Source organism: Gobio gobio (genome assembly GCF_949357685.1).
Source record: "Gobio gobio genome assembly, chromosome: 19".
Classification (NCBI taxonomy): Eukaryota; Metazoa; Chordata; class Actinopteri; order Cypriniformes; family Gobionidae; genus Gobio; species Gobio gobio.
Window position 1 is genome coordinate 17,194,731 of NC_137112.1, and position 25,931 is coordinate 17,220,661.

At 37.4% G+C, this 25,931-nt stretch overlaps 2 protein-coding genes across 2 annotated transcripts; both read right to left on the bottom strand.

Moving 5' to 3' along the window:
* Positions 1 to 236: 236 nt before the first annotated feature.
* On the bottom strand, positions 237 to 11,322 carry LOC307143584 (tetraspanin-33). Its single transcript, XM_079845311.1, has 8 exons — positions 11,133 to 11,322; positions 10,813 to 10,870; positions 9,471 to 9,595; positions 8,975 to 9,049; positions 8,772 to 8,867; positions 7,076 to 7,204; positions 5,941 to 6,102; positions 237 to 3,425 (listed from the first exon to the last, which is right to left on the bottom strand). The coding sequence occupies exons 1-8, from the start codon at positions 11,202 to 11,204 to the stop codon at positions 3,315 to 3,317; spliced, it is 828 nt and encodes a 275-aa protein (XP_079701437.1). The 5' UTR covers positions 11,205 to 11,322; the 3' UTR covers positions 237 to 3,314.
* Positions 11,323 to 13,193: 1,871 nt separating this feature from the next.
* Positions 13,194 to 24,737, bottom strand: LOC307143117 (thimet oligopeptidase-like; the record flags this gene model as incomplete). Its single annotated transcript, XM_079844422.1, has 10 exons — positions 13,194 to 13,278; positions 13,379 to 13,498; positions 13,564 to 13,720; positions 14,648 to 14,776; positions 15,212 to 15,398; positions 15,490 to 15,691; positions 17,564 to 17,610; positions 17,962 to 18,281; positions 24,548 to 24,686; positions 24,732 to 24,737. 10 exons carry the CDS (start codon positions 24,735 to 24,737, stop codon positions 13,194 to 13,196), a joined length of 1,392 nt encoding a protein of 463 aa, XP_079700548.1.
* Positions 24,738 to 25,931: the final 1,194 nt, after the last annotated feature.

A 25,931-nucleotide genomic window follows, 5' to 3' on the forward strand; every position in this document is an offset into this window, starting at 1 on the left:
TTTTTAAGGACTACAACAAATGGCTGGTAGGGACTACACAAGCTTCCTCCCGGGTTAGTGACATCACTAACTAGTGTTGTGTAGTACTCAACACCGGTTTTGGTCTCGAGTCCGGTCTTGAGACCATTTTTTGTAGGTCTTGTCTCGGTCTCGACTGCATTTCTCCTCAGTCTTGTCCTGGTCTCAGACTTATGCCTAGTTCAGACTGCCCGATTTTAGCCCCGATTTTAACTCGCAGACAGGTTTTGCGAAATCGCAGACAAATGCCCGAAATCATAGGCAAATCGGTGCTCATGTTCGTGAGTGACAATCATGCAGTGTGAATTATCAAAGACGCGATCAGAGAGAATCGCAGATGAGTCGCAGACGCCCGCGAGATATTTGGCATGCTAAATATCTGGACCTGTCTGCGATTCAAACTCCTGCTGTGTGAATGAGTTCTGACTGAAAAATACATCTGCATCCTGCGATGACTGACAGCCAATGAGAGCGCAAGATACAGGGAAGCGGGAGTTTCGGGGCTGGAGTTATAGACCATAATATCAGTATTTTAATAAATATATTTACAATTATATCAAACAGAAACAAAGCACAAACATTTGCTTGACCAGACGCAACAGTAGCACATTGCAAAAAATTATTCATTTACCTCAAACTCCCTTTGCAGAACACAATTGCTCCCTGTGTCTCACCAACCATTTCTTCCTCCATATTCTTTTTTCTTTTTCTCCCTTTTGCTGCAAATCAGTTCACAGACAATTTGGACCGCAAGTTTCTGCACTGCAGTCTATATTTTTAATAACAATTCCAATCTCGCGCGAGAACTCCAGTCTGATGCTTGCGTTGTTTCCTTCTCATTTCTCGCGTGTTTTGTTGTGAAACGTAATTCGCGGACGGGACCAGTGTTGCCAACTTAGCAATTTTGTTGCTAGATTTAGCAACTTTTCAGACTCCCTTAGCAACTTTCTTTTCTAAAAGCACCTAGCAACAAATTTAGCAATTTTTTAAATTTATTTGGCAACTTTTAGCAACTTCTGGAAAGTGACTCTAATCCAAACAACACACGTACAAGCTAGCTCAATAGGCCAAGCGGTTCATTCATAATTCCTTAAGATCACTGTGGAAATGTGGAAATCGCTGTAAAAACCGGAAGATCAATTAGGTAGCATATTTACGGAGCCCTGCATATGACATGCAGGAAAAAAACTAGTAGGCTAAATCGTGCACACGATTTATAAATCGAGGGAACAAATAAGTAAATCGTGTGGATGGTTTAGCAAATCGAGGGAACAAATTTGTAAATTTTGCGCACAATTAACTTTTTTTAATCTTGCACGTCATGTGTGGGCTCGATCCGTACATATTAACTAACACATTGCTTTAATATATTTTTACAAACAAATCTAAATTAGCATTTCAAATAATATCTACGCGTTACATAATGGCGAAGTTTTACCTTGCGATTACGTAATGACGTCATAGCGCAATGACGTCACAACATCATTTAGCAACTTTTAGCAACAACTCGATCTGCCTTTAGCAACTTCCCCTGAAAATTTGTTGGCAACAGTGGACGGGACAGACGAGCTGTCAGCGATTCTTCCTCTTGTACAGTCATGCAGTGTGAAACCCCCTGTCGCCGATCCATCGTGCAGTGAGAACACAGCAGTGACTAAATGCTGGCCCAGATAGTCATGCAGTGTGAAAAGAGCAATGATCCGACGAGTTTGAAAATCGTGCAGTCTGAACTAGGCTTTAGAGGACTCTGGATTTTATCTCAAGACCACAAATGCAAGGATATCACTAAATTGCCGGTGCATTGTCTGATTTAACATCATTAATGAGATTTGATGTAAAAAACGTACTGCTTAAAATGCAATCAGTAACTTCTTCGCAATGTGATTTTTTTCTTTTGTTATTGTGCTGCCGGGTTCAAATTCAATGCAGCATTGTCTCAAAAATGCCAGAAATTAATATAAATGCCCACAAAATTCTGATATTATTTTCTTATATAACAGAGAATATAATTAAACAATATCACAAGAGCAAGAGACTTCTTCTTGAGTCTCTCCATCATTGTCCGACTCCGGTTTGAACATAAAAGGCTGAACAGTTTCATTACCTGTCTTGCACAAGGGGGTAATCCAGCCCCCGGAAAGCGTACCTTTCATAGGGGCAGCCATTGCTAACCAAGCCATCACCTGCTGTTAGCATCCCATTGACTCCCATTCATTTTGGCCTCACTTTGACAGAGAATATCTTTACATCTGAGGCGTTTAAAGACTCCATTTGTCCATTGTTTATTTCTAAACAAACACGACAATGTATAAAATGCTCCATTTTCTTGTATCTTACATTATCGCCCCGTAGAAGCCGTTTTTGTAAAAAGTAGGCTAACGATTGCGTGATAACCACGCGACTCTGTCGTGCTGTACCGTATAGACCCAAGGAAGCTCGTAGGCAATCTTTTACTGTCTATGAGGCAATCGGGGGGATGTGGAGGCATAAACGCCGATAGAGATGTCGCAAATCCTGCTTCCTTCATCAAAAGTTGCTCCTGCTCACTCTCTCTGTCTCTACAAGATTCGGTGATTCAGATTTCACTTTGCACAATTTCTAGAAGACTTCCCACTGTCAGACAGGTTGCTCACGTCACATCTACGTCGTCAAGCTCAGTCTGAGGCTGCGCAGTACGCTCAGCCATCAGGAAGTGAGTGCTTCTACCTGACTTCAATTTTCCCCGTCGAAGCCTATGGGGTCGCTGTGTCCATTTCTTTTACTGTCTATGGTCTTGCATGAGGTAATCAGAGCTACTAACTGCAGTTCTTGAAGCTCCGCCCCATGAGCAGCAGCTCATTTGCATTTAAAGGGACACAAAAAAATGCACGTTTTTGCTCACCCTCAAAAAGTGACTATTTTAAAATGTTATAAAAAATGTTCTGTGGGGTATTTTGAGCTAAAACTTCACATACACACTCTGGAGACATCAGATACTTATTTTACAAAGGGTCAATCAACCACCCCTTTAATCAATTTTACAAGTGTTGTGTAAAAATGAAAAGTGTGTTAAGGTCAGCAAGTTGTATAATATATTTTCTTAACATTACAGATGATATCAACAAAGACAAAAATAGTTTTTTATGTTAGTACTGAATTTAATCACAGCTTATGGCTTAGAACTCACAGTATCATGAAGAGAATAATCACATTATTTGCATCTAACTTGTAACATGTTATAACTTGGTATTTCAAAGGCAGTGCGTCATTAAATTCCAATGCAAGCACGTGTGGGGAAAGTAGGCGTATAAAACCAGTCAAGACTTTCTGTTGCAACAAAGGTTTTGGGTCCTGTTAGATTTCGTCCTCTTCTGTTGAACAGTTCTGATTTGACAGAGCTGTACAGAAGCCAGGGACATCATACATATCTGAAGAGAAGACAAATCATTTATCATCCTCAGCGCAAACCGTTTGTTCATTTTGTCTTTCTGCACATGCATTTAGTGTATCCTGCCCACAGGTTATAAGCTATATGTCAGAGATAATGTATGTATTATATAGTTCAATGTGGGTTTTAGTGTGATGTGACTTTGGGTGGCTTTTCATGTAGTTAATTGTAATTGTCTTGTATGAAGAGATTGCTTTTTTTGTATTTATTTTTTTTAAATGAGATTCATTCCAAATGTAATGTTTAAACTATACATACAGTGGGATCCAAAAGACAGATGAAAAAGTTTCTATTTTGCATTTTTTTAATTGGATATTTTTTTTCCCCACTACAAAATAACAACCGGGAAAGGTTTACATGAATTTTGGTATTTCTTTTGGCATACCCTCCAAGTTGTATGTACTTCACAATTTGAGGTAAAACCTGATGATCCATGTCATCCCGATTTTAAGAATCTTCTAAGAAGCATCAATGAAAGCATGCAAATCTGACTTTTTGTACTGAGAGAATAGATGTTTGGGTCCCACTGTACTCTTTGTAGATTTTAGTTCAATAACATAACTAGAAGGGAGGAAAATAATAATGATATTTATACAATCTATATTTAAAAAAATAAGCATTTGTTTCTGTGTAATTTATTTGTGTATAAGGGAATTAAATATAGCAAATGAATGTAGTTATACGTTAGTAATGAAATTATATATATATATATATATATATATATGTATATACTATATAATACTTAACATTGATCACATTTGCTAGTGTTACAATTTAAAAATAAATTAAACAGTAGTAGATTTACCATCTGTGTTTTGTTGTAATTTATTTTCTCAAATACAGACAATCTCTGCCTAATATATTTTGAAAATTACTGATGTGCTATAACTCAACATAGGAAAAAAGGGAACAAACTAAATTACACAGTGCCATGTAAAGATTATGACCAATATAAACTATAAATCATAATATTTACAAATTTAGCTATGTTTCATATCTCTAGCTGTATGTGTACAGTATACACCGATCAGGCATAACATTATGACCAGGTGAAGTGAATAGCACTGATTATCTCATCACGACACCTGTTAGTGGGTGTGATATATTAGGCAGCAAGTGAACATTTTGTCTTGAAAGTCGATGTGTTAGATGCAGGAAAAATGGGCAAGCGTAAGGATTTGAGCGAGTTTGACAAGGGCCAAATTGTGATGGCTAGACAACTTGGTGCAGGGCATCTCCAAAACTGCAGCTCTTGTGAGGTGTTCCCACAGTCTGCAGTGGTCAGTATCTATCAAAAGTGGTCCAAGGAAGTAACAGTGGTGAACCGGCGACGGTCATGGGCGGCCAAGGCTCATTGATGCATGTGGGGAGCGGAGGCTGGCCCATGTGGTCGATCAAACAGACGAGCTACAGTAGCTCAAATTGCTCAAGAAGTTAATGCTGGTTCTGAAGGTGTCAGAATACACAGTGCATCGCAGTTTGTTGCATATGGGGCTGTATAGCTGCAGACCAGTCAAGGTGCCCATGCTGACCCCTGTCCACCGCCGAAAGCTCCAACATAGGCATCAGAACTAGACCACGGAGCAATGGAAGAAGATCGCCTGGTCTGATGAATCACGTTTTCTTTTACATCACATGGATGGCCGGGTGCATGTGCGTGGCTTACCTGCATGGGGAATACATGGCACCAGGATGCACTATGGGAAGAAGGCAAGCCGGCGGTGGCAGTGTAGTGCTTTGGGCAATGTTCTTCTGGGAGACCTTGGGTCCTGCCATCCATGTGGATTTTACTTTGACACGTACCACCTACCTAAGCATTGTTGCAGACCATGTACACCCTTTCATGGAAACGGTATTCGCTGGTGGCTGTGGCTTCTTTCAGCAGGATAATGCGCCCTGCCACAAAGCAAAAATGGTTCAGGAATGTGTTTGAGGTGTTGACTTGGCCTCCAAATTGCCCAGATCTCAATCCAATCGAGCATCTGTGGGATGTGCTGAACAAAGTCCGATCCATGGAGGCCCCACCTCGCAACTTACAGGACTTAAAGGATCTGCTGCTAACATCTTGGTGCCAGATACCACAGCACACCTTCAGGGGTCTAGTGAAGTCAATGCCTCGACGGGTCAGGGCTGCTTTTGCAGCAAGAGGGAGACCAACGCTAGAGAGAGACCTAATAATGTTATGCCTGATCGGTGTATATATAAAGTCTGTCTTTCTCGAACTTAACATTGACCACAAGCAAGCATGATGCACTAAAGTGATACTGAAAGCTAATTAGATGAAAAGGAACAACATTGTAACTGCTTTTAGATAATACAATTAAGTGTTTATTTACAGTACATTTTTGGGGAGGCCCAAATTCCCTTGCCTGTTCTAAACAAGATGTATCAAGACCTGATTTCATACATGTTCATACAAGTTACTAAAAGCATGCATTTAAATAAAGTTAAAAGGACTTTCAGTAGGAAAAATAAATGTGTGTTGTGCACCTCACCTCAAGGAACAGTAGGACGAGGGTCATTACTCCGACCAGCAGAAGGTTCTGTTTTCCCCACCAGACGATCTCATCTAGACAACCAATGGTGTAGATGAGCCGACTGGCCACACTTTTCTTCATCTTCTGGGTCTCATAGCCACACATAGAGTTGAACACAGTCTACACATAAATGAACAGACAGTTTTATAGTTTAGAAAGCAGACAGCTTTTCATAATTTGTCTAATTTATAAAAAAAATTAAAAACTTATTATATATCATTGACACTACGCTGGGTAGCCCTGCTTGAAATCGAATTGCTTTTGCTCCACATAAATGTATATTAAATACAAAATATGTTTTTTGATTGACTGTGCTACTAATAATTCGGTACACTTTACAATAAAGTTCCATTTGTTAACTACATTAGTTAACATGAAAAATACTTCTACAGCATTTATTAATCTTAGTTAAAGTTAATTTCAATATTTACTAATACATCAAAAGCGTAAAAGTGTATATGTTATTATTATTTCATGCATTCTGACTTTTTACACTGTGTGTGTGTGTGTGTGTGTGTGTGTGTGGGTGGGGGGGGGGGGTGCTTGTGACTCTTTAGCTCCGCCCACTGCACGCCTTCATGAGTTCGGCTGTTTTCGGAAAAGAATCGGTACAGCGTATCTGTCTTTTATAAATATGATAAAACTAAAGATTTTTCGGAGATATGAAGGATGCAATAGTACTCTATAGATACTCAACATGTGACTGGCAGCAACTGTGTGTTTTATGTACCCTTTAATATACCTGAAATGACATGAACTAACAGTTGTATTTTTATTAAAAAGCTAAATAAATTATATAACAAATGTATAACTAATTGTTACTGTTGGTACTGTTAGTTAATGCATTAACCAATATCAACTAATGGAACCTTATGGTAAAGTGTCACCAATAATTCAGTATGCAAATATATGTACTAAAGAAGACCAATCAACATGTTGTATGCATATTTGCACTTTCAAATTCTAATAGTCTAGATCAAAGGGATATATTCAAGTGCGTTTCAAATTCCTTAAAAAGTATAAAAAAAAATGCATTTACTAAAAACAAAAAAGACCTCTACATTAAGCGTTTCAAGATTTGACACAACCTGACCTCATTCTTTAGCCTTATACAGCAGGAGAAGGGCACACCGTAGGCCTCCAGACTGGGATTTTGGTCTGATGAGTTAAAGTACATGTTTTTAGACCAGTCTAAGAAGGAATCCACCCCACAGCACTTGAACTACAGAACAGAGAGAGATCAACAGTGAGACCAATTTCATGCACCAGCCTGCCCACCGGCAACTATAGTTGCCGCAGTGTATAGTTGTAATTTTCCTTTTGTAAGTATCTTTCTAGATAGTATCCATGTTTTATATCTCAATGACACGCAAGAAAACAACCAAATAAAAGATTTCAAGAGGAAAAAAAAGGTTTTTAATTTCCTTCCTGTCACATGAGGCTGCCAACTTCCTACCCCTACTTCCAGGAAGCATAACGAAGACAAACCCTCTCAAACAAAGGTTATTTTCATGTTACTAATAAGTATTTTTTGTTGACATATATACATCTACATAATAGTGAAGGTCTCTAGAATCATCCAAACAAAACAATTCTTACAACAGATCTATAGTTTTTTGTACACTTAGTCAAAAGTCCAAGCGGCAACTATAGTTGCCGGTGGGCAAATGACTTGTAAATACATAATGGGGCAATGGGGTATACTGTGTTAACAGGTTAATAAATCAAGATTTTTGGTCTTGTTTGGTGCTTTTTGCTTTCATAATATCCCACTTAAAACATAACTTAACCCTTTAACTGACATATCTACTGTACAGTAGACCTTAATTCGATAGGGGAAACTATAATATATTATGATATTATGTCTTGTAAGAGCCAAAATATTGAGGACCCTTCATCCAGTTTGGAATGGATGCGTTTCATTCTAATCGGTCAAGGACCCTAATTCTTTTTATGACTAGTAGCTTATGATTCCATTATAATGTGGAAATTCAGACAAGTAATAAGTTTACATTTACATTATTATATGAAATCACCTTCTACAGTCAGCCATTGAATACTATGGGACTATTTATTTATTTTGGTTATATAGATGTAATTTTTTCATCATTATATTAATTTATTTTCATTTAACTTTTTGATACACAATGCCCTGTTAGTTACTTTGTTCTGCAATATGTTCCACCATTTTAAGACAAATGTATTTGTTGTATTTTCATATTCAACAGATTATAAAGTAGATGCAGCTTTTTTGAGTTTGCATCGAATGTTCTTCGACTTTTATACATAATACATTTGTTTGTGATTGTTTGTGTAAAGATTGATCTGTTGAAAGCAGTTATTTTGAGTTAGAAGCCAAATTTTCTCATCCTAGTCAAATTTGACACTGAAGGGGTGCATACAACATATTTGCCCACCGGCAACTATAGTTGCGGCACATTCAAATACGATTTTAAAGAAAAAAAAATAAAACTTGGGGAAAATAAATGCAGAACACGTTCACATAGGACACTATTAACATGACTATATGCATGAAATCATTCAGAAAGATTTGGGCACAAATGGGTTAACTACATAAATAATAATTTGATAATACATTGATAATAAAAAAAAAAATTATTGAGTTTTCTGAAGGATCATATGACACTAAAGGCTGCAGTAATGGCTGCTAAAAACTTTTCCAACGCAGGAACAAAGTACATTTTAAATATATTACAATGACTTCTTTCAAAAACTCTTATGGACCCCAAATTTTTAACAGTAGTGTATATGAAATCAAGTTCTTTTACCTTTTTCTGTACAAAATCAATAACATTTTCCAAATCCTGGTCATCACGATAGCGTACAATCGCTTTCATCATCAGCTGCTCTGTCCTCTCTTGAACCTACCAACAAGTTTTGAAAGTAATAATTTTAAACATCATCTAATTTCTCCAAGATGGGATTTGGTCCAAATATAAAGTTTTTGCTTGTACCTGTGTGAATTATTTACCTTTTCAGAGAACAAAAGGCTCAACACAGCTGCTGTTACTTGCAACAGCAGAATGACCAGCAAAATTCCTACAAACTGGACAAATATGATTTATTTGTAAAAAAAAATAAACAAAATAACCTGGCAAAAATATACACAAGAGTAAGTTGTCACAATGGCCTATCTATCTATCTATCTATCTATCTATCTATCTATCTATCTATCTATCTATCTATCTATCTATCTATCTATCTATCTATCTATCTATCTATCTATCTATCTATCTATCTATCTATCTATCTATCTATCTATCTATCTATCTATCTATCTATCTATCTATCTATCTATCTATCTATCTATCTATCTATCTATCTATCTATCTATCTATCTATCTATCTATCTATAATATCACTGTAGATTTAGAAATATTCAAAGTACATAAGGTCATCTTTCCATTGCTACTGAGATATAGCTTTTGTGACAACTTCCTCATGTGAGAACTATATCTGAATCTGACCATGTTGAGCAGCAAGGAGATGTTGCGTAGAGCTCCGAAACAGCCAAAGAAAGTGATGGTGAACATGAGAGAACCCACAATGATCAACAACAGCGCTGGGTCTGCCATCAGCGTGTCCACTACATCTGTCAAGCATTAGTAAAGGGAATATAAAGTAACACAAAATGTAAATGTACACAGTAGTTTTTTATTTTATTTTACAGTACACAATTCACATAGACTCTATAACAGGCTATATCTAACTTTTTCAAGATTTTAGTCACCTTTTTTTGCCTTCATTAGATGAGTTAAAAAAGTTCTAACCTAACCTTCCCTTGCCTTAATTTAAGGTGGTTGTGCGATACATTACCAATTACATAAAAAATATATAAATATTCCATTTAGTCTCAATTACAGTTCTTAGTCGCTTTGGTACATTTCTCGAATCATCCTCGACATTTGCAAAACCGTAAGTGCATTTCTAAAAACAATTCGTACAAATAGTAAAACATGGATTACCTGTAAAAGCCAGTTTCTTGCTCAGAATCCCTCATCTCTCAAAAGTAAATATCTGTGTCAGTGCCATCAGGATTACTAGTCCTCGTGTCATTGTGTACGGATAAGACAGTCAAATTGCTCATTCATGTTGTCAATATAACAGTGTACTCTGGAAGTAAACTATGGCTAAAGTTCTGATGACAATTATTGTAAATTGTAGGTTACACCTTAGTGTATGTGGGAGATTGATTGCAAGAGACACCTACACCTCCTGACGTTCCTGTCTGTTGGGCCACACATTCTCATCCACACATCACAACAAATATCTTTAGAAAAACAAATCTAATAAAAATGTATAGAAATATGCTTGACATATTATGACAACTTGTTCCACCATTTTGCATGTAAAGACTTTTTGTGGGGGGTGAGACTATTTAACAGAGACCCATTATAATAAATTTTGATCAACATGATATAAGCAACTGATAATGTAGGAAACAGCAGGGAATTGTACATAATCACTTGCACGGATGTACCAAAGCATTTGCAACTTGTTCAAAAAATGAGAATCAGTTTTTCTGATGTGAACAAATGAAACAATGGTGTGAAGATTGAACAGGTAGTTTTGAGAATTTCAATTCTAATTAGAAATGTACCAAAGCGACTGAGAACAACTGTAATATCCCACTGTGGTCATGAAAACTATAATATTAATGCAACAGTTGAAAATATGGATTTTATTTATTTACATTAAATACTGATCTGGTAAGCATCATATAATGTAATATTTGTAACAATTTATAATTGTTTGCAAGCTTCTTTTATAACAAGAGATGCATATGTATGATGAATGCTGTTTAAATACCTGACTCTTTGGCAACTTTTGCATATATTCCAACAGCAATTAGGAGAGCACTGAAAACCTTTAACACAAAAGCAATCATTAACTTCTGCAATACAAAAACACAATTCCATATGAAACAATGCCAACCCCAGAATTTGGACAAATTCTCTCAACAATATACAGTAAGCACAACGTTAAATCAAATTTAATTGAATATGCATATTTCATGTAGATGCAAGCAAATAATAATAATAATAATAATATTTTCCGCACAACACTATATAATTGGCATGTTTGCTCTATAAATCAGCAAATATATTGGTTATAAGGCATGCTCTTACCCAAAAAATGTAGCAAAACACAAATAATGTGTACTTCACGGCTCTGAATGATTTCTTTCTTTTGGTGTTCATGTTATCTCTGTGTCATTGAAAAGCAAAGGCAGCTTTTATTCTTCTGAGGTAACGTGACATTAGAGCTTCAGGTTATATCCCGGTTTCGCCATAACAACGTGCAAGTGCTTGTCTGCTCAAGGTATTCACATACCTATCTGTCTGTCTATGCTTTTCCAGTATCAGATTTCTGCGTTGCAGAAATAATTGACACAATGCCAGGTGAGCAGCCAGGGACCTCTGGCGGTTACAACTACTCAGTACTCAAATGTAGGCTAGCCAGACTTTTATCATTTGCAGCCACACAATCAGTTGTAAGCACCTTCCCCCAACCAAACTAAAGTAAACATTAGCATTTGATAGCATATAGAGTTTTCTTTCACAGATATCATAGTCTAAATTTATTTTAGTTAAATTTGAAAAGATAAGTGGTATACTTTCCGTATGTTATGCTCACTGCAGAACAACTAGGTGGAGCTTAGTCTAGCTCCTCCTCAATAGACCTCCAGCGAGGAAGAGCGAATGTAATTTGGGCCTTGAACCACTAGAATATCCAATCACACCCTAACCTCAACTCTATCCCTCCATCCCATTACGTCCAGAGAGGTGGAGCTGGACTATTCCCATCCCATTGGACACCCAGAGAGGAGGAGCTGGACGTGTGTACCGCTATGACAAGCCGTTTTGTTTTATTCATTCTCAGGATATGAATTTGTGATATCAAGAATTCAATTTTCACTATTTAAAATGCTAATTCTTGATATCATGAATTAGATTTCAACTAGTAGCAATGGCAATTTTTGATATCAGGAATAATTTTTTGAATCATAATCATAATTATGATTTAGATTTTAAATTATTAAATTGAATTTTACTATAGTAGGCTAGGCTACTTTTTATATACAAAATGTATATTGTTCATTATTGCGTATTTGTGTGTGTGTGTGTGTGTGTGTGTGTGTGTGTACAAATACAAACATTTCAATAAATATAAAAAATATATTATACAATAATATTCTTGTTGATGTAGGTTGTATTTTGTAGTTGTTAGAAAAAAATGTGTGGTAAGTATCAAACACATCCCACAAATAGGTTATGGGATTCAGAAATGCTGAGCTATTCACAAAACTTAAACAACGTTTTATTAAAATGTTTTTTTGAGAGTGAATTTAAGAGTGGAACTATCAAGACAGAATAAAAAAACATCATTCCTCCAGCAACTGCCACCAATCACTGTAAAAACCTGGATGGGTGTTTTCAAATCAAATCACTTTCATTGTCACATCAGCAACAGCACGTGTGTCGTCTGAGAGCAGTGCAGAATACAATTGGACATACTTTGCAGATACACATTATAAATAATGTACATATTATACACACAATACAATTATATGAATGCATGAGGCATTTATAAAGCGCTTTCATATGTACTACTGTACACCCAGAGCGCTTTACAGCCATGTCAGGGGTCTCTCCTCGACCACCAACAGTGTTCAGCATCCTTGGCATCCAATTATTCACATTATACAGTTGCAGATGTACAGTAAAGTGGGTTGATAAGTAGGTGATGGCAGAATTGATTACTGTGTTAAACCTGCTGTCCGTAACTTTTTTTGTATTCAATATTTACTAAAATTATATAATGAGAATGTACAACATGAATCCATTTTCCAAACCGTGTTTTTGTCTTAACCTGAATCATTATGGTATACTTATAACAAGTGTTTACATTATTTATTTCAGGCCGGTCTGATAGGAACCGATCTGGAGGAGCACAGTCCCTGCGTGACTCGCCATAGACATGAACAGAGAGAAGTAGCTCTGGCTGCAATGTTCTTCCGCAAGGTGCTTGGAGTTCTGTTTATTAATTGCGAGAGCGCAAAAAGTAACAAGACTGCAGCTTTAAAGTGCGGTGCATAATACATTAGAGTCCAGTTTGGTTGAAATTGTGGTGATGGAGTGTAAAGTGCAGTGCATGGCATAAGATAGTGTGCAGCCTTGTAAGGTGCATCAGTTCTGGGTGTTCAGCAGCCTGATGGCCTGAGAGAAGAAGCTGTCCCTCAGTCGGCTCGTGTGGGTCCAGGTGCTGCGTAGACTGCAGAGAGAGCAGTCTGTGGCTTGGGTGGCTGGAGTCACTGATGATCCTTCGAGCTTTCCTTATACACCGCCTGGAGGGAGGGAAGCTCACCTCCTACAATGGGGCTTGTAGGTCGCCAGCAGTGTAGTTTCTGTACCAAGTGCTCTTGATGCTCTCCACAGGGCAGGTGCAGAATGATCTGAGGATGTTGGGGCTCAATCCAAACTTCTTCAGGCACCTTTGGTATAAAAGATCTTTAGGTGATATGAACACCAAGCAACTTAGAGATTCCCCACTCCCTACAGGTGTCCTGTCGATGGTGACAGGGTGTGTTCTCTGTCCTTTCCCCTGAAATCCACCACCAGCTGCTTGGTGTTGTTGATGTTGAGTGAGAGGTGGTTCTCCTGACACCTGTGTGTTTCTTGAAGCATCTCTCTCCATTTTCCTCTTCCAGTGTAGCCTAGAGGATTCATAAGAAAACAGTTACATACACAAGATTTACATTACCTTATTAAAAGTACATGCATGCACATTCATGTGAATACTATTCTTGATGCATTTTGCCATCAAATACTTATTAAACTGTTATCACCTGATAAGCAGTGTTAAAAAGGTTTCATGGCAGTGTCTACAGGTCTCCAATTCTTTTTGGCAAGATACAGACTTTATACTTTTTGTTACACCTGTATGATAAAATTTTACACCTGCATAGAGCAGAACATGATTACAGAAAAAAATATTCAGACATATGCCATGGCAATAAATTTGCCATTTTAACTATTTTTATCAAATAAGTAAAAGAAAAGAGAACAAATACACACTGTCTAGCCCAGTGTCAGCCCTGTTCCTGGAGGCACACCAATGGTGCATCTCAATCAGCTCCCTAGCTCGTGAATCAGTATGTACATGACTTTGGGCAATGGTAAGGACCCTGACTTACTACACACTGGGACACTGACGGCTCTATTTCCAGCGACATGGCAACATCCTCGATGTATAACGTCACTACTTGTACTGGTCACTACTGTCTCAATTTGGAGGTTGCGTTCCAAAGGTCGTATTTGTCAGCCGCATTCATCATCAAGGATGTCTCTTTTCACTAAAGTACCCATTGCCTGAATACTGTAGTATTTGCAGTATTAAAGAGTTAGTTTTGTGAGTTATTTATTGTTGTGTTATAAAGTAATTACAATTAGAGTAAGAAGGATGTGCAGTTAATAGAGGACTGCTCTCTATACAAGCTACATAGTTCTCTTCAATGCCATTGAATAGATACAGCAGCTGTTTCAGCTACGCACCAGTATGGTGGTATTTGAAAAATACATATCGGTTGCAATATTGAAACCGGTTTACCGCCCAGCACTAGCAAACCCAAATCTGATTTTACCTGGTGAAGCAGGAATACCCAGGATGTCTAGGCAGAGTTTGAAATACTCCTCAGCAGCGTTGATTCCATTCTTTGTGTGCAAAGCCTGGTCCACCTTAGCAAGAACAATCTGCCTCAAGTTAAACAACCCTGAAAAACAGGAAACATTTTATTAATCCAGACTTTTTATTAGATCTTGAAATCTGTGATACTGGAGGACATTTTTCCCACAATCTCACATATTTCCTAGTTTCACATGAAAAAAAGGGCAAGACGGGGCTTGCTTAAATTGTGAAAAGTGTTACAAACCAAAACAAAGATGGTGGTTGTAAGGAAGGGGTTGAATAAAAATTATGTCAGCCAAAAAGGAAAGTTGTTTCAGTGTTAAAACCTTTGTAATAATCAGCTTACCAAACGGCAATTTTCCTTTGGATTTATGGTCACAGAAATATTCCAAATAAGACTAGGAAAGTGTGGGACAAATTACAGTGTAAGCTTTTATTTAAGGTTGACTTGTAGCTAGCAGGTGATCAGCTCAAGTTTTTGTTTGTGAAAATGACCACTGTCTGTTTTGTCCATGGTCACCTGTGTTAGCAAGTCTGGACTTGATGAGTTTGTCCAGAAGCTCCTCTGGAATGGGTTTTCCAGTTTTGTAGTGTTTGGACATGCGCTGCAGTGGCTCCTTCTCCCAGACCCAGTTCTCCAACATCTGAGATAGAGCTTCCACAAAATCTGTCTCAACGTGAGTCCCGCTGAACATTGCAAAGTCAGTCTGAACAAACAAAAGTACATCCATATTAATCTTCACACACTGTCTGCAAAATAGTTGCAACCTAAGTGACACTGAAAGGCTTAATTCAGACCTGAGCACAAAGCTGGTGCATCACGTGTCCAAACTCATGGAAGTACGTTTCCACTTCGTCGTGCTGCAGCAGGGATGGTGCATCAGCGGTGGCCTTGTTGAAATTAGTCACCATGGCAGACACAGCCATTTGCCTGGTCCCATCCGGGAGCAAACAGCCGGGCTGCAGGTCAAAGCATGCAGCATGGCCGTACTTACCCTCCCTACAAAGATAATGGAGAATTAGCGATTAAGATTGTTTAAACTGCCACTGAAGCTCTGCGTTCAGGATATAAATGGGTTCAAGGTCTCAGAACTCCTACACTGAAGCTGCCTGTCCACCCTCATAATTCAGGTTCCGGATACACGAAAAACCTGCTTAAGAAAATACTTAAAGGGTTAGTTCACCCATAAATGAAAATTTCCCATAATTGACTCACCTTCAAACCGTCCTAGGTGTATAGGACTTTCTTCTTTCAACACAATTAGACACAATTCAGCCAAATTCACGCTGCCAAGCTTTATAATGGAAGTACGTAAGTGAGATTTTGAAGCCCAAAAAAGCACATCCATCCATATAAATAAAGTTATAAATATGGATATTTTTCTTACAAAAACACATCACTATGGATTACCTTTATGATGAATGGATGTGCTTTTTTGGGCTTCAAAATATCTACTATTACTATTCACTTCCATTATAAAGCTTGAAAGAGCCAGAAGAGTTTTTTTAATATAACTCCTATTGTGTTTGGCTGAAAGAGTAAAGCCATATACACCTAGGATGGCTTGAGGGCGAGTAATTTTCATTTTTGGGTGAACTAACCCTTTAAAGGGGTACTTCACAGATAGTAAAATAGGCTTTCAATAAAACATGGCTGCCTATGCAGCAGAAAGTCATAAAGATATCGACTTTTATTGTTCCCGGGTGCAAAGAATTTAAAGAGAAAAATGTTTAGTGGGAGTGAGCTATTTTCAGTTTTAGTGAAGGATCCAACACGTTGTAGGCATGCAGTGGCTATAGGGTTCAAGGAATCGTAAATATGGAGAGGACACTGCGACAGAAAAATCTGAAAATCTGGAGGAAAACGAACACTGTTTTAGGTCAGATGGAGGGGAAACAACTGAAAGAAACAGTTAGTTCCACATAACCCTCTTCCTCTTTACTACTAGTTACAGAACCAAATAAACATGAACATCAGAAGGTATGTTGAAAGAAACAGTACAACTTACTGAAATGAATCCCTGATTGAGAGTTTACATGAGACATGATACAACAGCTTGTAAACAATGTCACGAACCATAACGTTACAATGACCTAAGGAAAAGCCATTCAATGTCCATAACTCATTAGTAAGCAAGGAAAAATTATTTAAACTCTAAAGATAAACATTTAGCTAAATAAGCACTAGTGAATATTCCGTATTAAATGAAAACAACAGGTTATTACAGCCATCAATTAAACCATTATATTTTAAACATTTTGGTTGTGCTTCAGTAAAAAAAAATATGTCGGTGCATTACTAACTTCCAAGGCAGTCTATTGTGGTAATCTGCAGGCAGAGGAAATATCATAACACACCATTCTCATCATGACTGGCTTGACAGGCGTTCAGCACTGCATTTTTAATAGTTTTTTTTTTGTTTGTTTCAATACACAGATGTCTGTTGCATCCATTTGCACTCTCTCTAGACTAAATGGATGGTCATTCTTATTTGGGCTGAACACTTCTGAAAATGATGTTGTAATTATAAAATAAAAAAAGAAAGTCCCTATTTGACTGTTTTTGTAGAGTGGTTGCTGAATTTTGAATTCTGCAAATCGCACAATCATGACCAATCATTCTTTACATTATTGATAAATGGTGTCAATTCAGAGTACTTGTGCACATCCTTATTTCTAGTAATACAACTTATTAACGATTCTTAAGGGGGAAAAAAGAAAATTTAAGAAATATTTTTAGCAATACATATTCTTAAATGTTTTTCTTAAATAAAAAACGATAGCAGTTAAGAAGAAATATATTCTTAAGAATGAAAGATTTTCAGATCCCCCACCAGTGCAATTTCTGTAGAAACTAGGTGCGAGTGCTTACCTGGGGAAAAGATCCAGATAAAACTGGCCCACCACCTGGCCTGAGGAGCCGTCTTGGTTACACTTTATTTCAATAGTCCACTTTAAACATTCTACTAACTATAAGTAACTTTGCAACTACATGTCAACTAAATGTCATTAGAGTATTAGTTGACTGTCAGTAGTCTGGTAGGTTATGGTTAGGTGTTAGGGTTCGGGCTAGTAGAATAAGTTGAATTGTAGTTGCCAAGTTACTTATAGTCAGTAGAATGTCTGTTGGGGGACCAACAAAATAAAGTTTTAGTAAATATTAATCAGACAGTTTACAAATACTCTAATGACAGTTAGTTGACATGTAGTTGCAAAGTTACTTATAGTTAGTAGAATGTCTAAAGTGGACTATCAAGATAAAGTGTTAACGCGGTCTTTAACGCAGTACAGCGTTACATCATCGTGCCAGACAGGTGCTCCCTCTACCTGCTGAAAGTTGAGATTAAATAGCTCCTGATAGATGTCCAGAAGGCCTTTGGTAACCACCTCCATTGGGAAATACTCATTTAGCTGGTTCTGATCCACTGCATACTGGGTCTCCTCCACCTGGGTCATGTAGTAACGTGTGTCCCAGGCGTGGAGTTCTCCAGTGAAGGGGAAATTTCTCTTCTGGCTCTCCTGTTCCTTCAGCTTCAGAAGGACAGCCCTCTCCTCCTCACCCAGTGGCTTCAGTTTACGGGCCAGATCCTCTACATGGGGAAATAGAACAAAGAGTTAAACACAATTGCACAAAGATAACAATGAACCAACTTAATGAACAGTAATATTTTTTTATTAACTTATGTTAAATGAATAAATACTGTAATAAATGAATTGCTCATTGTTACATTAACCAACATTAAATAAATGGATCCTTATTGTATATATATCGATAAAAAAACAACTAATTAATCATATTTTTCTGTAATTAATCGCGATTAATTGCAAGTTTTTAATATTTTTTAAGTTTTTAATATTTTGATATTGTATTAATTTCAGTTACTCTCCAAATTAATGTAGCAACAATTTAAAGACAGCATCTTTTTATGGCTCTATGAAACATCAATGACATTATAGTATAACTGAAAGCTTCCAATTTCAACATTTATTAGGCTTTAAAAAAAACAACTTTTAATTTAAGTGAACTTAAAACAATCTTTACATAAACCCATTATAATAAATCTTATATTTACCCGTGGCCTTCCCTGTTAGACATACAGAAATGTAATAGTTATCAAACACCTTTCTTAAATGCATAAATAATAAATTAAATATAGATTAATCATAGTTAAAGCTACACTTTTCTCTGTTCCCTTTGTTCTTTGATGAACATTAATGCCAGACATCATTATTGACTGCGGTGTCTTTAAGATCTGCCGCTGCCGAACATGACGCGGATCTAATGCCCTGTCGCGCGTCTCATTTTCTCACGTTCATTTAAGACGTTATTTAAATACTTTAAGACTCCTATTATGAGACTATGAGACTCCTAATACATTAATACATGGCATTTTGGCAACATTCTCTGTGTTGTTGTTATTGTTTGTTCAAGAGCGAAAGAGAACTCGATGTGTGCACGAGACTGGCACAAATCTTTCTGTGCGTCGAGTGTGCGTGTGTGTGCTCCCCATCTTCCTAGGTAGCGAATCAGTATATCTTGTAACGTACATGAATGTGACCGACTCCCTGATCAGTGCCCTGACTAGTGAACTAGGGATCTGATTGAGCCGTACCCACACAGACAGGACATTGACAGACAGCGCTCCTTCAAAAATCATTAATTTATTATTATTTTGAAAACAGTTGCAATGCTTTATATTTTTGTAGAAACTGAGATTTTTTTGTCAGTTCAAAAGAACAGCTTTTATTTTAAAGAAATATAATAGAAATAGAAATATTGTAGCCAACATAATTTCACTTCCACCTTTGATCAATTAAATGCGTTCTTAAGTATTTATTTCTCATTCAAATTTTTTTTTACTATAATAAATAACAGAATTCTCAAATACTTGCTTTTACACAATAGAACTGCATTTTAAAACAGTTTCAGCTCCAATCACAGCTCTATTCCTTTATATACAGTCTCACGAACACCTAGCAGAATCTGCAAAATGTTCATTTTAACAAAATAAGAGGGATCAAACAAAATGTGTTATTTTTTATTTTATTTATTACTGTCCTGAATAAGATATTTTGCATATACAAGAAGTAGTTAACAGTCCACAAGACAAAGAAAAAAAAGAAGAAGCTGAAATTATGACAAAATGACCAACAAATGATGGCTGTTCATGAGACCTGTATGTCCTGAGCAGTTAAACTGCTCAATGTTCTTCAGAAAAATCCTTCAGGTTCTGCTACTTCTTTAGTCTGCTACTTCCAGCATCTTTTGCATATTTTAACCCTTTCCAGAAGAGACTACATGATTTTGAGATCCATCTTTTCACACCTTGCCTTCACAATTGATGGACTCAAACACAACTATTAAAAAAAGGTTCACACATTCAATGATGCTCCAGAAGGAAAATGATGCATTAAGTGTGAAAACTTTTGAACATGATAACGTCGTCCAATTTTTTTTTTTTTTTGTTAGAATATTTTTTTTTCATTTAGTACTGCCCTTCGGAAGCAACAGAAGACACTAACATGTTTTCCAGAAGACAAATTAAGTACAATTTACCTTGATCTTAATGCATTGTGTTTCCTTCTGGAGCATCAGTGAATGTTTGATCCTTTTTAATTGTGTTTGAGTCCCTCAATTATCCTCACTGTGAAAAGCTGGATCTCAATATGAACAATTACATTCAAAATATCTTTTTCAAAAAAATCACACACTCACTGCTGAGTTCAAATATGGAAATGATACTGGAAAACTGAAGAATTTGCAGGACTTGAATGATTCTTCTGAAGGAAATATGGTAGTTTAACTGATCGGGACAAACATGGGACTCATGAACAACCATCAAAAAAGAAAAAAAAAACAGCCATGGATTAGGCCTATCCAGGTAACAACACACAATATTAAGAATCAAGTGTAGCGACCAGGGCCGGCGTTTGCTATAGGCGAGCTAGGCGGTTGCCTAGGGCGACAAATGTGTTGGGGGCGCAGCCAGGCGCCCTCTAGTGGCGCCCTTAAACTTACTTCCCATTAAGCATAAAACAAGCGAAATAAAACATACTGTTTATTAAACATGATCATCCTTGGGCGCCCCCTCAGCCGCACGTTTAATTACTTAACCTGATTATTAGATTGAATTGAAAGTGAATATTGTCTAACACAGGCGTTATGTCAGGCATGTGCTCAGCACTGGCGCGTTCTTCAAAAATGAAGCGGTCTAAACCCTCGAGTGCACAGGGACGGAAAAAGAGAAAGGCACACGATCACAAGAAAGCCCAGTATAGAGGTAAGTCTTCTCATCTCAGCCATAAAGGTGTCAAACGAAATAAATTAACTTCGTATTATCGATATTATCAACTAATATTGGACGGCATTGGACGTTTTATTGTTGTCACTAAGCTATCACTAGCTAGCTAGTTATCTACATATTTCTACGCATTTCACTGACAATAAGGAAATCCAGACGAGCCAAATTTTAATGCTGCGTCATTTTTCAAGGTGAATAGAAATGCCAGAAACAACTGTTCATCTTTTATTATTTAAGATAGGGATAGAGCTACAAGAACTTATATATTTTAATTTTGTAGTGGTAAGTACAGTGTATCCATAATAGCACTTTTGTTTGTAGAGGGTATAGTTAATCCAGTTTATGGGTCATCATTTGCTTAAGTGTCTTTACAGGTGCTTAAGAGAGTTTTTGCACAGTTTTTGGAGTTAATATTTGGTAAATATCCTTGAACAGTCTTTCTAGCATTTGTGTATGACCAATGTATTGCAGTTGATCCTTCAAGTCTTAATTTTCTTGATTAAGTGTTGGAGTGACTATAAAAGCATTTTTGTTTGTTCATCCATAGTTTGAGTCATAATTTGTTAAATATCCTCCAACTTTCTTTGTAGCATTTTTGTATGTGCAATTTATTAGAGTGTATCATTTAAGTCATAATTAGCTTTTTAAGTCTTGGAGTAACTATAGGAGCATTTTTGTTTGTATAGTTTTTATAAATACTTAACCCATTTGTGCCCAATTTTTTCTGAATGGCATGTTCTGCATTTATTTTCCCCAGGTTTTTGTATTTTTTCTTGAAAATTGTATTTGAATCTGTGGCAACTATAGTTGCCGGTGGGCAAATATGTTGTATGCACCCCTTCAATGTCAAATATGAATAAGAGGAGAACATTTAGCATCTAACTCAAAATAACTGCTTTCAACAGATCAATCTTTATTCATAATCAAATTTATTATGTTTGACTAAGTATACTAAAAACTATAGATCTGTTGTAAGATGTGTTTTGTTTGGATGATTCTAGAGACCTCCATGATTATGTTGATATATATATGTCAACAAAAAATACTTATTAGTAACATGAAAATGACCTTTCTTTGGGAGGGTTTGCCTTCGTTGTGCTCCCTGGAAGTAGGGGTAGGAAGTTGGCAGTCTCATGTGACAGGAAGGAAGTTAATTTTTTTTTTCTTCTTGAAATCCTTTATTTGGTTGTCTGCTTGTGTGTCATTAAGATATAAAACATGGATAATATCTAGAAAAATACTTACAGAAGGAAAATGACAACTATACACTGGCAACTATAGTTGCCGGTGGGCTTAACAATAAGGGGGGGGGGGGGGGGGGGCACAAAACTCAATCTCGCCTAGGGCAACCAAAGAGCTAGAGCCGGCCCTGGTAGCGACTATGAGTCAGATAAAATAATAACTCAACGGGGAATTGAATTAAAATGAAAGAGACTCGAATTACATTATAAATTATAAATAATTCAGAATTAATGTTTACACCTTAACTTATTCGTCCACCGATATGTAAGAACTTAAAAGGGACTCTGTTAAAGGGAAACGTATATTTAGCTCAAATGAATGAATGAATGAATTCATAGGGAATTTTGAGAGTCTATTTTACAGCCGAGCAAATGACTCTTCCAGCGTTCATTTGAACGGGCCGTAAATATCAACTCTGCAGCGGATATTAATATCCGAACAATAGTGAAACACTATTTAACAGCCAGGTAACTTAGATCGGCAGTTCAAGACATTCAATTCGTAAGCACGTTGCTGTTCTGGGTTTTTTTGCTATCTGGGTTTTTTGCTGTTCTGCTAACACAAGAACAGTTATCTTTGAATACAAATGGAACTTTATTGATTACTCTAACACATCAAACTAATATCTAACATAAACACACGCACTCGCACATTCACACACGTTGCAGAAAGGAAGAAAGTGAGGAAAAGAATAAGTTTTAAGAGAGAGAAATTATGAAATCCCAAGCAATATATGCATTTATGACACATGACCTGAAGAAACCATTGATCAGTAATTTAACCTCCTATCGTTTCTTAGGCAGGGTTATTAAATTTGATCTAATGCACCAGTTCAGCTCGGAATCTAGAGGTATTACTTGCGTTTGTGTCTCGTGTGCCGTCTGACAAGGGGGATTCCCTTTTCCTGGCTCTCTGATTCACTGAAGGTCTGGTCATGTCTTTTGATCGACGTCTTGGGAAGCCAATCAGTTGGCGCGTTGGCGGCTGGATGGAAGTCTTGTGGGCGTTGTTTGAAGTTGAAGCGCGCTGTTGGAGACTCGACGAGAAACTTTGCGGCAAAATTTAACAGAACCCGAGACTTAACGGAAAGAAAATAAACTTTAAGTAAAAGAAAGGAAAGTGAGAGAAGAGCAGATGGCCTGAATAAAATCGTTGTTTAACCCATTTTCTCTAATCCTGGTCTGCCACGATCGTCAGATCGTCTCCTGGGAGCTCTCCGTTCAGAACTCAACTCTGGTCAACTGCTAGGACTCAACCCATCTGGTCAACTCTGAACGACTGTGAACTGGCTGCAAACAGAGATTAAAACTCAAATATTTGCCCATCCCCTGGATGGGTTCTGGCCAGTTAGGGTTCAGGGGTGACTGTGTTTCCACCCCTCCCATGGGGTGGGTTATCTATGGTAATTTAGTTTCCTGCTCTTAAGCAGAGAGTAAATTTAGACCTAATTTCTTACTATAAGGACATTATCCATTCTATAAAGATTTCATTCAGCTCATCTGTTGGATTATACCCATACAAACAAAAAGATATCAAACACGGTGCCGTTTCATCCACACATTCAATAGTTACATAATTGCATGAATTGGGAGTGACATGCATAATAGTCACGTGTATCAGTTGTAAACACACTAACAAGCTATGTCGAAGGCTATTTGAATGCAAGTCCAATAATCAATGATTTGATGCACTTCATATGTAACAGTTTCTGTGAGTTTGCTTGGAGTTTTAGCTGTGTCAAGTGGAGTTCATTTAGCGGTCATTGAAAAGACAGAGGTCTGGTTTGTTTCTTTGTCTTGTGATCACAACGAGTCTTTTGTCCTCTTTGTCTAAGTTTTGGTCAAAAGTCCATAGGCAATCAAGTAATTATTATTTAAAAGTAGTAGCTCCGGGCAGAATGGAGCCTCCATCTCTCTGGTGATAGATGGTCGACTTCCTGGGGTCTGGACTTGAATTGGGCTTTGTAAAGGGGTCATTTCTGATCGAATCATTTGGAAGATTCATTAAACTGTGTCTGCGCCCACAATTCCTACAGACGCTACACAAGGGTATGTAAACTTTTGAATGGGGTCATTTTTATAAATTCAGCTATGTTTTCGGCTATGTCTTGTGGACTATATATAAACATATTTTATGTAAAATATCCTATTCAGGACAGTACTACATAAAAATAAAACATGCATTTTGTATGATCCCCTCTTATTTTGTTAGAATAATTAACATTTAGCAGATTCAGCAAGGTGTATGTAAACTTTTGAGCACGACTGTACAAGACTCTCTTTTTGGTACCATGTAAAGACAGCAGTCATTACCAAGGAAAGTTGCGACCTTCTCGGGGGCCTTGGCCATGTTCATCTCAAGCACAAAGTCAGCATGAGTGCTGAAGCCCAGCAGGCTGCTCTTCTTAGAGCGCAACTCTACAAGCTCCTTCAGAATAGCAGAGTTCCAATGCTCTCAAACTGAACATGAGTAATAATGCTGAAAATGTATCTTTACCATCATAAAGGATATTAAAACAGAAAACAGTTGTTTTAAATTATATTTTCACAATAATACTGTTTTTACTGCATTTTTGATCAAATAAATACAGCCTTTGTGAGCAGAATAGACTTCTTTCAGATCTTTTTTTTTTAATCGTAATGTTACATACATATATTTATACATTATACAGTGAGGAAAATAAGTATTTGAACACCCTGCTATTTTGCAAGTTCTCCCTCTTAGAAATCATGGAGGGGTCTGAAATTGTCATCGTAGGTGCATGATGACAGAAATCACAATGTATGATTTTTTTAACTATTTATTTGTATGATACAGCTGCAAATAAGTATTTGAACACCTGTCTATCAGCTAGAATTCTGACCCTCAAAGACCTGTTAGTCTGCCTTTAAAATGTCCTCCTCCACTCCATTTATTATCCTAAATTAGATGCACCTGTTTGAGGTCGTTAGCTGCATAAAGACACCTGTCCACCCCATACAATCAGTAAGAATCCAACTACTAACATGGCCAAGACCAAAGAGCTGTTCAAAGACACTAGAGACAAAATTGTACACCTCCACAAGGCTGGAAAGGGCTACGGGGAAATTGCCAAGCAGCTTGGTGAAAAAAGGTCCACTGTTGGAGCAATCATTAGAAAATGGAAGAAGCTAAACATGACTGTCAATCTCCCTCGGACTGGGGCTCCATGCAAGATCTCACCTCGTGGGGTCTCAATGATCCTAAGAAAGGTGAGAAATCAGCCCAGAACTACACGGGAGGAGCTGGTCAATGACCTGAAAAGAGCTGGGACCACTGTTTCCAAGGTTACTGTTGGTAATACACTAAGACGTCATGGTTTGAAATCATGCATGGCACAGAAGGTTCCCCTGCTTAAACCAGCACATGTCCAGGCCCGTCTTAAGTTTGCCAATGACCATTTGGATGATCCAGAGGAGTCATGGGAGAAAGTCATGTGGTCAGATGAGACCAAAATATAACTTTTTGGTCATAATTCCACTAAAAGTCTTTGGAGGAAGAAGAATGATGAGTACCAGCCCAAGAACACCATCCCTACTGTGAAGCATGGGGGTGGTAGCATCATGCTTTGGGGGTGTTTTTCTGCAAATGGGACAGGGCGACTGCACTGTATTAAGGAGAGGATGACCGGGGTCATGTATTGCGAGATTTTGGGGAACAACCTCCTTCCCTCAGTTA